The sequence below is a fragment of the Bison bison genome, unplaced genomic scaffold, assembly GCF_000754665.1.
Source record: "Bison bison bison isolate TAMUID 2011002044 unplaced genomic scaffold, Bison_UMD1.0 scf7180017864266, whole genome shotgun sequence".
Lineage (NCBI taxonomy): Eukaryota > Metazoa > Chordata > Mammalia > Artiodactyla > Bovidae > Bison > Bison bison.
In genome coordinates this window covers 3,047,515-3,063,856 of record NW_011494838.1, presented here as the reverse complement: position 1 = coordinate 3,063,856, position 16,342 = coordinate 3,047,515, and the positions used below count along the sequence as shown (strand labels likewise).

The 16,342-nt window shown below is 46.6% G+C and overlaps 1 protein-coding gene across 1 annotated transcript in view; it reads right to left on the bottom strand.

The window, feature by feature from the left end:
• The window catches only part of CDK5RAP2 (CDK5 regulatory subunit associated protein 2), a 183,302-nt gene extending 180,987 nt beyond the window's left edge, over positions 1-2,315 (bottom strand). Inside the window, exon 1 of the mRNA XM_010848429.1 lies at positions 2,096-2,315. Coding sequence (XP_010846731.1) covers positions 2,096-2,151 — 56 coding nt within the window. The 5' untranslated portion in view covers positions 2,152-2,315. The remainder of the gene's footprint in view (positions 1-2,095) is intronic.
• Positions 2,316-16,342: the final 14,027 nt, after the last annotated feature.

Here is a 16,342-nt window from a genome sequence, read left to right as displayed (position 1 = left end):
GCTGTGCCTGACTCTCTGCAACCCCGTGGACTGCAGGCCTCCAGGCTCCTCTGTCCATGGAATTTTCATAGGCAAGAATACTAGAGTGCGTTAACCATTTCCTACTCCAGGAGATCTTCCCCACCCAGGGAGACTTTTGAGTCTCCTGCACTGGCCGGCAGATTCTTTGCTACTGAGCCACCTGGGAAGCCCTGAGTAATAGCAGACTTTACCTTAATGGCAGTGAAAGGCATTAAACATATAAAGCGGCAGACTGTGATGATCAGATTTGTACTTTTAAAATGCGCTTTTGAGCTGTAGTATAAAAGGCTATCAGAGGTGTGAAGGCAACCAGGACAATCCAGGTGAGGGGTGATATACCACTTACCGACTGAGCTCCCAGGGAAACCCACAATACACCCAGGCAGTGGCAGAAAGACGATGAGAAAGGAACATGACAAATCGCCTCAGGATTCAACCAGCAGGAGCTTCAGAGGGCCTGACTCTGTGTCTGATAAAACTGTTCGGTCGCTAAGTCAGGTCCGGCTCTTCGGGGCCCCATGGCTGCAGCACACCAGGCTTCCCATTCCTTCGCTACCTCCCAGAGTTTGCTCACACTCACGTTCATTGAGTCGATGATGCCATCCAACCATCTCATCCTCTGTCATCCATATAAATGGTTTCTCTGTTAGGCTCTCAATAAACAGAGCAACCATTTGTCCAGGTTTGGCCAAGATAGGACCTGTTTATGTCTGCTGTTCAGGAATTAATTGTGTCCATTTGACTCTTAAAAGCATCCAGATACGCACACAACAAATAACATGTCACCCTTTCAGTTAGGATCTGTTGACCAAAAGAGACAACCTGTTCCTGGCAGAACTCGACAAATGCCACAGATTCTCTGGGCTGTCCTCTGAGTCCTTCTACCCTCTCCCCATCCGGGAGCCCCGGACAAGCAAAGGGGCCCAACTCCATAGCCGTGCGGGGCCTTTTCAGGCCTTCCTCCCAAGAGAGACCCCAACCCACCAGCAGTGGACTCCAACTGCCTCTTGGGACAGGTTCATTCGGCCATTATCCCCCAATTTGTACTACTGTTGTTGATGACCACGACGATGGTTGTGGTGATAATGGTGGGACCAAATCATTTTTACAGCACTGATAATATGCCAGGCCAGAGAAGGCAATGGCACCCCACTCCAGTACTCTTGCCTGGAAAATCCTATGGACGGAGGAGCCTGGTAGGCTGCAGTCCATGGGGTCACTAAGAGTCAGACACGACTGAGCGACTTCGCTTTCACTTCTCACTTTTATGCATTGGAGAAGGAAATGGCAACCCACTCCAGTGTTCTTGCCTGGAGAATCCCAGGGATAGGGGAGCCTGGTGGGCTTCCGTCTATGGGGTCGCACAGAGTCGGACACGACTGAAGCGACTTAGCAGCAGCAACAATACGCCAGGCACTACACCTGCCAAGCAAATTGCTGGGCAAGCATCTTCTCGTCTAATCCTCACCCCAACTCTGTTGGGTGGATATTACTACCAGCCCCATTTAACAGATGGGAAAGTAGATTAAGTCATTTCATCAAAGTCACACAGCTAGTTAGTTAAAGAACTGGACTTGAATCAGTTCTGTTCAACTCCAGCCAAGGTTCTTAACCACTGCACCCCATGGCCTGAGTCTTGGTGGCCACTATGTGAACCATAAGCAAAGTCTGGACAGACCAACTACACTCCCGACAAGGAAGGCAAACCCCCAAACCACAAAGAGGCATCAAGTACCCTCAAGGTCCCCGTCCCTCAACCAGCCCTCACTAACTGCACGCTCCAAGACGTTCCATCTCCCTCTCTTTCAGAGAACCCCTTACTTGTCCCTCATCTCCTCTTCAAAGTATGTCCCAAAACGAGACATGGGGGCGATGCAGGTAGGGACCCTCAACCACAGTTATCAGTGGGCGGGTCCCCAAAGAGATCGCCCCCGAAGAAATCCATCTCACACACTCCCCACGTCAGGAACCCTCAAACCCCATCAGGAGCAAACCTCGAGTCTCGGATGGAGCGAACCCCCATCCGTGGGAACCCCGGCCCGGTTACCGCGAACCCACAAAGCCCGGGCCGCACCTGCAGCCGCTACGCGTCCCGGGGAGGGTGACGTCTTCTTCCAACACCGAGTCCATCGTGGACACAAAGGAGGTGGTGGCGCTGATGTCTAGCGACGGCGCCACTGCTTCCCCCACGGGATCGCGACCCGCCCGGCTCCCCAGGTCCCCGCCCCCTCCAACCCAGCTCTTGTTCGGACTCCGGCGGCGCCGCTGGAATTCAAACCGCAGCGGCCGCCATCTTTCCCGGAGCCTCTTCCTACGGAAACGAGGCGGGGTCGCCGAAGCGCGCGCGGTGAAGCCAACCGGACTGGCCAGGAGACCGGGCAGGGAAGCGCTGGCGGGACGCCATCTTAACTAAGGGCAGAGCGCCTGCACTTGTACCGGAAAGACCAAAGGAAAGAGAGGTGGACCGCCATTTTTAGTGAGGGCACGCGGGCCGAGCCTAGCGCAGGTGCCATCTTTGTTGAGGGCTGAACCAGATTTGGGCCGTTAATTTAAGCGGGAGATGGGAATTCAGCACCTACTTCTTGGGATCCGCATAACTCCTAATCAAGTGTATACTCCGAACCTTAGGGTCTGAGCATTCCAAAGGCCTCCGTCTTGAACTGAAACTCCGTTAATCGGTTGCGGGACTCGCTTTAGAAAAATCCTACCTACATATTCCCAACTCGAGTAATTTGCACACTTGGTTTGAAATAGATAAGCTCATCCCTATGAGCCTAGTGGTCAGGGACACTCCCTCTCCAGCCTCTCACCTACTGAACTGTTATTACCTGTAGGGCTCGAATAATGCACCTGGATCAGTATACTGAGGCCAAATGAGGGGAAAGACTCCCCTAACCCCATGCACCGGAAGTCTGGACAGGACAGATCCGTGGCTCCTGCGGACTATGAGTATATCCGAGCTCTCTGCGAGCCCTGGCCGCCTTTCTTAAAGCACACAGCAATCACTAGATCATTTTGGCAGAGCTTGACCTGTGAAAGCAACCTTCTCCTCATCTCGGTGTTCCTACCTTCCTCTGCACACTGTCAGGAGAGTTCAGAGAGCCGGATAAAAATAACTTGAAAAGATGAATAACTGGGTAGATGTACCCATCCTCCTTCAGCCTCAGTTTCCTCATTCTTTCCAAAAGAGGCCTCTTTAATACTCTGATCTACATCAAACCCTTTATGTATTCTTAGCAATCTATTTTTTTCCCCTTTGTGGCACTTACCACATTTTGCAATTCCATACTTCTGTATATAATTTTTTTTATGTCTTCGGCACTAGACTGGAAGTTCTGTGAGAGCAGAGACTGTTCAGAATTGTTCAGGCTGTATCTCCAACACCCAGCACTTTGCCTGCCACCCAGCAGGGTTTTAAATATATATGTTGATGAATGGTTCACTCAATATGGAAAATGGGGCTAATATCCTGCAAGGTTTCTTCAAGTTATTTTATTGAAGCATCATTGACTTAGAATGCTGTGTTAGTTTCTGTTGTACAGCAAGGTGATTCAGTTGAATATATGTATACATGTGTGTATATGTCCCCTTCTCCAAGGGATCTTCCCAACCCAGGGATCAAACCAGGTCTCCTGCATTGCAGGTGGATTCTTTACCATCTGAGCTACCAGAGAAGCCTATATATATATATGGAGAAGGCAATGGCACCCCACTCCAGTACTCCTGCCGGGAAGGTCCCATGGATGGAGGAGCCTGGTAGGCTGCAGTCCATGGGATCGCTAGGAGTCGGACACGAATGAGAGACTTCACTTTCACTTTTCACTTTCATGCTTTGGATAAGGAAATGGCAACCCACTCCAGTATTCTTGCCTGGAGAATCCCAGGGATGGGAGAGCCTGGTGGGCTGCCGTCTATGGGGTCGCACAGAGTCGGACACAATATATATATATGTATGTATGTATATGGGCTTCCCTGGTGGTCCAGTGGTCAAGAATCCACCTGCGAATGCAGGAGACACAAGAGACACGGTTCAATCCTGGGGTCGGGAAGATCCCCTGGAGGAGGACATGGCAACCCACTCCAGTATTCTTGCCTGGAAAATTCCATGGACAGAGGAGCCTGGAGTCACAAAGAGTCAGACACAGCTGAGCATGCGTGTTTGTGTGTGTGTGTGCGCACGTGTATAATATTCTTTCTCAGATTCTTTTCCATATGGTTTATCACAGGATATTGAATAGTTCCCAGTGTTATACGGTAGGACCTTGTTGTTTATCCGTTCTATATACAATAGTTTGCATCTTATTCTGCAAGGTATTTGTGACAATGTGGAGATGACCTCAGATTCCTTTACTACCTAGTCAATGGTAATCCCATCTCTCTCCCTCCCACACCCCCCACCAACTCTCTCTCTCTCTCACACACACACCCCTTAGTGAAGGCAACAAATCACTGCCCCTGTCCCTCTCCCATCCCCAGATCTTCACCCACCTCCAGAATCAGCAATAAAATAACAGCCTGAAAGAGAGTGGGCAGGAACCAGCGGGCGCGCAGGGAAGGGGCAGTCCTCGATTCCCTGGAACCAACAGCTCAATAAGGTGAGCGTGTCCAAAAGCAGGGAAACTGGGGTGTCAGGATTCCTGCCGTGACTCTACCACTGACTCCCTGTGATCTTTGGCAGACCGCTCCTCTTCTGGGCCTCAGTTCCTACAGCTGTTCCTGCCGTGACTCCACCACTGACTCCCTGTGATCTTTGGCAGACCGCTCCTCTTCTGGGCCTCAGTTCCTACAGCTGTTAAATGGGAGGATTGGACTGGATGGCTGTCTCAAGACCTCACAGATCTAGAGGAGATTTCTTTGTGTTGATTTCAAAGCTTCTAATGCACAACCAGCTCTGCTCCGGTGTGGAGGGCTGAGTTACAAATCATTACTTCCCGAATGAAGGGACTAACTTTCCGTCCAGCAGATGAAAGCTCTTGAGAAGGGAAAGAAGGAAGGGGTTGTGTACATTTTGACATTTCTTACGCGACACTTGTGCTAAGGACATCACAAATGCTACTGCATCTAACACAACCACCCTCCAGATAAGGTGCTACCGTTATCCCCATTTCACTTACAGATGGGAAGACTGAGGCTGAAAGAGATAAAAATAACCTTCTTGAGGTCTCCCTGCTGGTAAGTGGTAAAGCTGGGACTTGAGCCCAGGTCCCTCTGACCCTTCCTGAAAGCTCTAATGGTTTCAGGAAGCCTGTCCTCTCGATTTGCTTCTCTCCACTTTAGAATTTGGGATTGAGAGGTGAGGTCTACATTTAGACAGTAGTATTTCAGAGATATGTCCACCAGACTCTACAACCTAGACACCTGCTTCCAGGCAGCCCTGAGATGAATCTAGATGTGGGCAACTCAGGACCGGAAGTCTAGGTGCCGGGATCCTGACTCTGGGAGGTCGTCCAACTTATCCTGGGACCTGGGTCTCTTTCTCTGGTTCCTCCTTGATTTTCCTTTGTGTAAAATGGGAGAGACCATGCTGAGCTGACACGGTTACGTTAGATACTTTGGAAATGCTAAAGAAGAAAGAGCCGGAGGGGTTCTCCTTATGATGAGTCTACTGCCTGTTCAGCAAATGGCCATATTCCTGGCTTGTGTGCTAAAGAGATAGTGAACCTTGAAACTGAAAATAGAATCAATTGCACAAAAGATGGGCTATTTGGGAAGTTGTTTTTCCTGTTTTCATGGTCAGGGACGAAGCCCTTTGCCCCGTCTCTGTCTCACCATGGCCTTTCTTTCTGTCAAGCCTGGAGGTGACGTCACTACCACCAGCTGTTTGGGCTATCTGGCGCCATCTCCTTGACGACAGCCACCCAGCCACAAAGCTGGCATTATTATTTCCTTGGGCAAGGTCATATCGAATGGCTGGGAGGAAGTCGCTTGCAGCCAGATGTTTCTCATTAGGGTAGAACCCTCAAGACACAGGCGCTGCCATTACTAGCAGCAAAAATAAGTTTTTACAGCATCAGTTCACGCACACGGCTACTTTGCACTGTTTCATTTTATCCTTACAACACTGTGAAGAAGATTAGGATGGCTGTCTTGCTCTTCAGTTTAGGAAAGTAAGGCTCAGGAAAGGGAAGAGATTTGCCAACAGCCACACTTTCTTCCTTTCTCTCTCTCTTTCTTAGCTTTTCATTTAGAAATAATTTCAATCTTAGAAAAAGTGGCAAAACGAGTACAGAGATTTACTTATATAACCTTCACCCAGCTTCCTAAAACACTAATATTTTACCTAACCATAACACAATTGTCAAAAATAAGAAATTACATTGATATGATATGATTCACTACAGACTTTATTTACATTTAATCAGTTTTCCCATTAATGCCTTTTTTTGGCCCAGGAGCCATCCAGGACTCCATGGTGCTCTGTCCATGTCTTTCATGATGTTGACACTTGAGGCAAGTTCCCGCCAGTGAGCTGGGCTCATTGAGGCCGTGCACGTTTGGCAAAAGTGCCTCACAAGTGATGCTGTGCCTCCCTCGGCCACCAGGAGGCATGTGCGTGCTCAGTCGCTCAGCTGTGTCCGACTCTTTACGACTCCATGGACTGTAGCCCATCAGGCTCCTCTGTCCATGGGATTTTCCCGGCAAAAATACTGGAGTGGGTTGCCATTTCCTTCTCCAGGGGGTCTTCCCGACCCAGGGTTGAGCTAGCATTTCCTGCATCTTCTGCATTGGCAGATGGATCTTTATCATCTGCACCAGTAAAGATGGATTCTTCACTGCGCCACCTGGGAAGCCCAGGAGGTAGCCGATGTTAACACATCCCTTCAGTTGGTGCTGTTAACTCTGTGTTCTTGAGTAAGGTGATGTCTGCGAGGATTCTCCGTGATAAAATTGCTATTTTTTAAAATTAATAAAAATCATGGTGATATTTGAAACTACATAAATACCCCATTTTTCATCAGATTTTCACCCGCTTATTTCAGTGCCCATTGATAATTCTTACCGAGAATCTCACAGCGTGCTTCGCCCATCCATGCTGTCGCATTTTCATCATCCCTTCTCTCTTTACTCGTTGGAGTTCCACTGTGAGGGAGAGCTTTCTCTCCTCCTTCATTTATCCAGTTTGTTTATTTAAATCAGGATGGACTCGTGGATCTTTGTTTTACCTTGTGGGTTAGAACATATTACCATCGTTATTTCTTCTGTCACACAAATTGTCCTAGATTTGACCAGGTCGCCCTTTGAACACAGAGGTGTGCCAAGATTCGAACCCAGGTCTGTCTGGTCCCAGGTCCGCAGTACTCCTGGCCCGTGACCTGCCCCTTGCTCACAGCTCTCTTCCCAGCCAGCCCTCACCAGCGGCAGCCCTTGAGCAGTTCCCGTCAGTGCCCCCGTCTCCCCACAGGATGCTGTCCTCCAGGACGACGCCTGGCCCCACACTGCGCTGTGCTCAGTGCCCGGCTGTCAGATTAACTCCAGCTGATTTTCTTCTCCACGTGGGGAGGGGGGTGAGAAACACTCAGTATCGAGGGGATAGCATGTAGATTATTGGGCTCCAGAGGGTAACACATACCAGCACCTATGGCCTTAGATCTGCCAATGCACCTCTCTGGGCTTCTTTTCTCATCTGTAGATTCAGCGCATTAGATTTAAACGTTGAGGCTCCCCTCAGCTCTCCCTTCCATAAATGATGATGCTAGTCGCCGCACACTGAGCTCTTTGCTGGGCACTATGGTAAGCGTGAAGCAGAGACTGACTATGGCCCAGCTCACGGTTGGCACGACTGAGGCTGAGCAGGAGAGGCTTTGTCTGGTCGCTCGGCAGCCAAGTGGTGGAGCTGGGAGCCGAACCCAGACTTTATCCTACAGCCCAGGCTTTTGAAAACCATGCCACTGTGCCTTTCACTGAATTGCTGTTATCTCTGCAGTCGCTAAGCTGGTTAAAGTGCAGATAAGTATTATAAACCAAAATAAAACATCTGAATACTTCGTTGGTATAAGAATAATAAGAGTAAGATTCTAGGGGCACAGAGAGAACAGATGAGTCATTCGGACTGAGAGGTAGGGGTAACGGTGTTTTATAAGCAAGATGTGTGCCCTGCAAAGGCAGAGGAGAAACCGGCACTTGCCAGAAATAAAAGAAGGCCGCTGTTTGATGCAGCCCCATTTACCAAGCCCATGTCAGTTTCCTTGAAGCTGTCTCATAATTCTAACAAGTTTGCTGTCCTTTATGAATAAGGAAACTGAGTCCCAAGAGACAAGAACTGATTTTTTCCGAAGTCACACGGTAAGCTAGTCACAGAGGAAGAAACTTGGACCTCAAGTTTTCTAGTTGCCAAAAGCTGGTGCTCCTGGTGTGTGTATGTGTGTGTGTGTGTGAAACTTACAGAAGGCATCTCAAATCAAGATCTCCCTGCCTAAATTGATCACGCTCAGTACCATGGCCAGATCCCCATGCAGCCAAAGCCAGAGTCTGACTATAAGAGAGTCAAAGACTTCTGGGAAGACTGTCCTAAGGTACCAGGGAGAGCTTCCAAGCATTCTTCCCAGCTGCACACTTGAATATGTAAAACAGCAACAGCTGTAGGCAAAGTCGGGAAACTGAGCTAATCAATCTTCTGGACATTTTGCAGATTAAAAGAATCTCAATGTCTTGATCATGATTTGCAGGATGGGGTGGTACACGTCACTTCTCCCTTAAACGTGGTGAATTCCTAATAAGAGAACAGGCCAGGACCTCTGAAGGAGGACCACAGGGAAGGGCTGTAGGACCCGATTCCTCAAAGGGATGAATGTGAAGGACCTGTGTCCCCGCATATGCCTCTCCCCCTGACTGCACAGCCGGCGCCCTGTTGAGGACGCCCAGCCAAGGATGGGCAGAGGCTTGAAGTCCAGCCCACGCTCTGCTTGCCAGGCTGGGGGCTCCACTTCCCACGCTGAGTCCACTCCAAAGAAGGAGCATCTTTTCCTAACTCCCAAAGGAAATCTGTGTGCTAGTGCTTCTGAAGAATCTAGAATCCCTCTCCTTCCCCTTCTAGGCCTAATTCCCAGAGTTTCCCCACCCATAGTTTAAGAGAATATTCTGGGCCACCATCTCTATAGTTGCTGCCCCTCTGAACTTCCAGGGTACCCTGGTCTTACTTACGGCACTAACACAGCTCTATAATCATCCACTAACTTGCACCTCTGAACTTCCAGGGTACCCGGGTCTTACTTACGGCACTAACACAGCTCTATAATCATCCACTAACTTGCCTGTCTCCTCAATTAGACTGAGCTCCTTGAGAACAGGATTTTATTTTACATCAGTTGTCAGTTCAGTTCAGTCGCTCAGTCGTGTCCGACTCTTTGCGACCCCATGAACCGCAGCACACCAGACCTCCCTGTCCATCAATTTCACTGAAATATAATCTACATACAGTAACACAGAGACGATTTAAGTATACATTCTGACCTGCTTTGGCAAATGTATATGCCCAGGTAACCACCACCACAGCCAAGACACAGAACAGTGCTCTGCGAAAGAACCCAGATGATGGAAATGTTCTGAATTAGCACTGTCCGACGGAGCAGCCACTGGCCATGTGTGGCTATTGAACCCTGGTAATGTGGTTACGGGAATGAAGAACTTAATCTTTAAATTTTTTATCTTTTTTTTTGAAGTACAGTCGACTTACAGTTTCAGGTGTACAACAGAGTGATTCACTTTTGTTTTGTTTCTCAGATTATATCCCTTTATAGGTTGTTACAAGATACTGGGTTTAAGTCCCTGTGCCATTCAGTAGGTCCTTGCGGCTTATCTATTTTCTATATTTCAGTCTGAATGTGTTAATCCCATACTCCTCATTTGGCCCTCCCCCTCTCTCTCCCCTAAGACCATAAGTTTGTTTTTTCATGTAGGAAACCATGGTCTGCTTTCTAGCATTAAAGATTTGCCTTTTCTAGAGCTTCGTGTACCAGGCATTATAGTATGTACACTTTTTGTGCCTGGCTTCCTCTGAAAATGGGAACTTTTAATTCTACACCCTAAGGTCTATATGTGCGCTTAGTCGCTCAGTCGTGTCTGGCTCCTGAGATCCCATGGACTGTAGCCACCAGGCTCCTCCATCCCTGGGATTCTCCAGGCAAGAATACTGGAGTGGGCTGCCATTCCCTACTCCAGGGGGTCTTATAGTTTTCTGAATACGGGTATTTTCCTCCATATTTAGACTCATTCCGGCGTACTTTACTCTTTTTGGTGTGACTGTAAATGGGCTTGTTTTCTTAATTTCTCTGACAGCTCACTGTTACTGTACAGGAAGTGCAAGGGATTTCTGCATATTTATTTTGTATCTTGCAACTTTACTGAACTCACTGATGAGCTCCATCAGGTTTTTGGTAGTGTCTTTAGAATTTTCTATGTAAAACATCATGTCATCTGCAGATGGTGACAATTTTACTTCTTCCTTTCCAATTTAGATTCTTCTTCTTTTTTTGTCCGACTACTCTGCAGTGCAGGAAACCTGGGCTCAATCTCTGGGCTGGGAAGACCCTCCGGAGAAGGGGGATTTTAAAGATCTCTTATAGTGCGTGGCAAATAATAGGTGTTTAATAAATGTTGGTAAAAGAATGAATTATAAATCTTTATCAGAATTAGTGATCTTGTCCCAAACACTTTTTTCTCTGCCTAACAGAATACAGGAATGAAAAAAGGCTCTCACAGAAACCATTTAACTCAATCTCTTGGATGTATCGATGGAAATATTGAGAACTGGTGGGATCCATGGCCTGCCCTGGTTCACTGTGTAAAATCAGAGCACGGATTACAGCCTGTTCAGAGCAGACTCCAAGGCCTGAACTCTCCCCACTCCCCAGCACTCACGTCCCATCCCTTTCCCGCAGGCAAACATACCGACTCCATGAATCCCCGTAGAAGCACAGGAACGCTTCGAGATGCCACGCTGCCTGCTCCAGCCCCCTGTGGACGCCCCCCTGGTCCCGGGGTCACCCACCACAGCACAGGAACAGCAGCAATTCAGCTCAGAGAAGTATCTCCTTTCATTCCAAAGATACCTAAAACCTAGGAGTGGCCTTCCTCCAATACTGGGCTATGGGTTGGTTTTCTGTTCAGAGAACAAGCCACCTGGTACTACCCAATGGTGAAAGAAGAACACTGCATTTTGGGGGGTGGGTAACGCCTTAATTGAAGGCCTCCTAAATAGAGGGAGAGAGGACAGGACCCAGCATTCACTACAGACGTGGCATGCGCTGGGGTGCTTCCCATGCGTCCTCAGTGCGCCCTAAGGGGTCAGCATTGTTACTCTTCTACAGGGAGGAGAGAAGGACCAGGGGCCCTCTGTTAACCTGCCCAAGGCACTACACTGGAGCCCGCACTGGAATCCTCTCTTCTTCCAAAGCTGATGCTCTTTGTATCGTTAAAGAGCTTTTCATTTGCTCTTTGTATTGTTAAAGACCTTTTCTGTTGATGTTCCAAGATGTATCCATTCATTAGTAATAGCTAAGTAATCTGTCTGTATAGTCAAAGCTATGTAGTCACGTACAGATGTGAGAGTTGGTACATGGAGAAGGAAATCAATCCTGAATACTGAACAACAAGTAATCTATGTCATTGGTTGCTGGGAAAGTAAGCTAAATTAGGTGTCAGCTGCTAATGTTCAGTTCAGTTCAGTTCAGTTCAGTCGCTCAGTCATGTCTGACTCTTTGAGACCCCATGGACTGCAGCACGCCAGGCCTCCCTGTCCATCACCAACTCCCGGAGTCCACCCAAACTCGTGTCCATTGAGTCGGTGATGCCATCCAGCCATCTCATCCTCTGTGGTCCCCCTCTCCTCCTGCCTTTGATCTTTCTTGGCATCAGGGTCTTTTCAAATGAGTCAGCTCTTCGCATCAGGTGGCCAAAGGATTGGAGTTTCAGCTTCAACATCAGTCCTTCCAATGAACACCCAGGACTGATCTCCTTTAGGATGGACTGGTTGGATCTCCTTTCAGTCCAAGGGACTCTCAAGAGTCTTCTCCAACACCACAGTTCAAAAGCATCAATTCTTCTGCTCTCGGCTTTGTTTATAGTCCAACTCTCACATCCATACATGACTATTGGAAAAACCATAGCCTTGACTAGACGGACCTTTGTTGACAAAGTAATGTCTCTGATTTTTAATATGCTGTCTAGGTTAGTCATAACTTTCCTTCCAAGGAGTAAGCATCTTTTAATTTCATGGCTGCAATCACCATCTGCAGTGACTTTGGAGCCCAGAAAAATAAAGTCTGACAGTTTCCCCATCTATTTCCCATGAAGTGATGGGACCGGATGCCATGATCTTTGTTTTCTGAATGTTGAGCTTTAAGCCAGCTTTTTCACTCTCCTCTTTCATTCATCACGAGGCGCTTTAGTTCTTCACTTTCTGCCATAAGGGTGGTGTCGTCTGCATATCTGAGGTTATTGATATTTCTCCTGGCAATCTTGATTCCAGCTTGTGCTTCTTCCAGCCCAGTGTTTCTCATGATGTACTCTGCATATAAGTTAAATAAGCAGGGTGACAATATACAGCCTTGACGTACTCCTTTCCCTATTTGGAACCAGTCTGTTATTCCATGTCCAGTTCTAACTGTTGCTTCCTGACCTGCATACAGATTCCTCAAGAGGCAGGTCAGGTGGTCTGGTATTCCCATCTCTTTCAGAATTGTCCACAGTTTGTTGTGATACACACCGTCAGAGGCTTTGGCACAGTTGCTAATGTAGTCTTAGCCTAACTTGGCTAGTGTACCTCCTCCTCCTCTTTGATATACTAAACTGGTCCTTTCATCCTTAATTGGTGGCTTAATGATCTCTGTCTTTTAATACAAAAAGGTGAGGTACAAATTATAAGTAAATGAAGCTCATCCTTTACCCGGACCAATACCTGTTAATATATCTGCTTCCTTTCCATTTTAACTGGAGCAAATTCAAAACATAACTGTTAACCAAACTCTGATCCTTGCTCTGGAATACAAAGCCCTCTCCACTTCAGACAATTCCTTTGGGGATTCATGGCCCATTGGAGTCTACACAAGTTGCTTAACTGCCCCCAAATTATTACCTCAACTAAAACAGGATCTACACAGACGATCATTAATGTCCCTATCCTTGTCTGGAAGAATCTCATCTCTTGCCAGAAGTAGCCTCTTCAGATGAAACTGGATGATCTCCTGGCCATGGTGATTAGAGATAACAATGGCTCATTTGGGAAATATTTGGGGGGAATTAAAAAGCTGAGATATAGCCTCTCGGTTCTGCAAGCTTCTGGAAAAAAGGAAGAAAGGGGAGGACACCAAAAGCATCCACATAGCAGACTAAGTTTGCTTCCTGCCCAGGCAGCGCACGTGTGAGGGTACACAGTCCTGTCTGTGGACAAGACCTCCGTGCAGTGCAGGAGTGAGCTTCATCAGCCCCGCTCCACTGGAGGGGATTCTGCGCTGTTTATTCCCAGCGTCACTCAGAAACATCCCTGTTTACAAGTGACTTGGTGCCGCCCCAAATCGCAGTCCATTTGGTTTCTGGTTTAGACTTGCTTTACTTTAAAGCCTTCTTTGCAGTTCTTACATGCCTTTACCGTACTTACCAGTGTAAGCACTGCAGTGTAGCAGAGTCCATCATTCACTCACGTTTGTTGAGCACTTTCTGGTGCCAGGACTGTGCTTGGCAATGGCATTAAAAAATGAAGACAGTCCCAGCCCTCAAACTGAACAGATAGTGTGATGATATCCATCATCATTATCTTTATACTCATGTATTCATCATTCCTTTTTCTTTATAGTTTTCCTGTATAATGTCTTTTTAAACAACATATTACATTTCCCATTTTTGGTCATTATATATAAGAAATCATATTGTATGTATTCTATGCCTAGCTTTTTTTGCTTGACATTATGTCTTGAGACTCATCCATACTGATGTAGATAGCTGTAATTCATTCATTTTTGACCACTGTATAAAATTCTATTCAAAGTATATGGATCAGTTCAGTTCAGTTCAGTCACTCAGTCGTGTCCGACTCTTTCATTCATTTCTGACCACTGTATAAAATTCTATTCACAGTATATGGATGCTGCTGCTGCTGCTGCTAAGTCGCTTCAGTCGTGTCCGACTCTGTGCGACCCCATGGACTGCAGCCCACCAGGCTCCCCCGTCCCTGGGATTCTCCAGGCAAGAACACTGGAGTGGGTCGCCATTTCCTTCTCCAATGCATGAAAGTGGAAAGTGAAAGTGAAGTCGCTCAGTCGTGTCCAACTCTTAGCAACCCATGGATTGCAGCCCACCGGGCTCCTCCATCCATGGGACTCTCCAGGCAAGAGTACTGGAGTGGGGTGCCATTGCCTTCTCCAAAGTATATGGATAGGCCACAATTAATCCGTTCTTCTACTGATAGGCAATTGGGATGTTTCCAGTTATTTTGCTATGACAAATGATGCTGCAATGAAGAGTTTGAAATGTGGGTCCTGGTACACATTCATAAGTTTCTCTAAACTATACACCAGGAGTGGAATTGCACGCACATTTTCAAAATATTCTATTTTTCATTCTGTTTCTAATCATTCTTTCTTATTCTTAATGACCAAATGTTAATTTAACAGTGTATGCACTAAGCCATGTCTATGGTTGAACATCTAAAGTTTGTCTCCACTTTTTAAACTTTATATACAACTCGGGGGAAGATTTTTTTTTCCACACAAAAATTTCTGCTTTTTAGGTCGTTTTATTATGAGGGATTTCTGGAAGTGGATCCCTTGAATCAAGACTGAACTGATTTACATTCAATGAGCGAGAGGATTATGGCTGAAATATAGAAAGGAATCTGCATCCTAGGAGCCATCAATCTTTTGGGGACCATAGATCCTCTAGAGACTATGATTAAGAGTATGGACATTTTCTCCAGGAAAAAAAAAAAAAAGACATACAAACTGTTTATGTTCACAAGTAAGCATTGCACACTTGTGTTCACAATTTCAAGTTTCTCAGACCCTCTGAATCGTGTATGCTGACATTTCTATTAAATAAGACTTACTGTCTTACCCACTGAATACAAAATTTCTTACACTGCTTCACCAAATAAGTTCAGATCAACTATTGCACCTGTCAAGTACTTTTGGTTTTAAACCACCGTTTACTGAGTACCCACAGTATGCCAGCACTGTGCCAAATACTAGAGACGAAAGAGCATGTGCTCCTGGCTTCAAGGATTGCAGTTTACCAAGGAAGACATAACAGAACAAGTATTTTTAATAAAATATGTGCAATAGGAGAATTCTTCTTTAGGCCAACGGGGGTATATGTTAAGGACTTATCAACCCTCTTTTATCAAGCGGTTGCAAAGAATGAATAAACATTTTCCAGGACATTATAGATAGAAGAGACAGTACCAACAAATGGAAAAAGACATCATATAACCTGGCAAATACAGGAAAGTATACATTATTTTAATACGGTTGGTAGTGAGCATAAGGAAGGGTTAAGACTCTTCCTTATCTGGAGCAGAGATTAAAGTGAAGTTAAAGTTGCTCAGTCGTATCTGACTCTTTGTGATCCCGTGGACTATACAGTCCATGGAATTCTCCAGGCAAGAATAGACTGCATAGCCTTTCCCTTCTCCAGGGGATCTTCCCAACCCAGGGATTGAACCCAGGTCCCCCACATGGCAGGAGGATTCTTTAGCAGCTGAGCCACAAGGGAAACCCAAGAATAGTAGAGTGGGTAGCCTATCCTTTCTCCAGTGGTTCTTCTTGACCCAGGAATTGAACTGGGGTCTCCTGCATTGCAGGCAGATTCTTTACCAACTGAGCTTTCAGGGATGCCCAATGGATATCATAGAAAGACAGAAAGAAAGTGACATCACTCAGTCGTGTCCCCATGGACTGAAGCCTACCATGCTCCTCCGTCCATGGAATTTTCCAGGCAAGAGTACTGGAGCGCTTTGCCATTTCCTTCTCCAGAGGATCTTCTGGACGCAGGAATTGAACTCAGTCTCCCTCATTGTAGGCAGACGCTTTAATGTCTGAGCTACCAGGGAAGTCCAATGGATCTCATAGGGGACAGTTATTAAACAAGATTATATGTTAATATATGCTTTTTGCTTCAGGGTATTTTGAGAGGGGGAATATTCTTCGTGTGGCATTTTTTTCCCCTAAGTGGAAAACATTCTTTAAAGGAACTTCTTGAAACAGAAAGCATGATCAATAAACGCAGGACACAAAGATTTTCAAGAAGCAGTTTGAAAATAAGTGATCTGTGACACATATTAAAAGACTTCCAACAACTGTGACCACATAAAAAAGTAAAACAGCAAATCTAC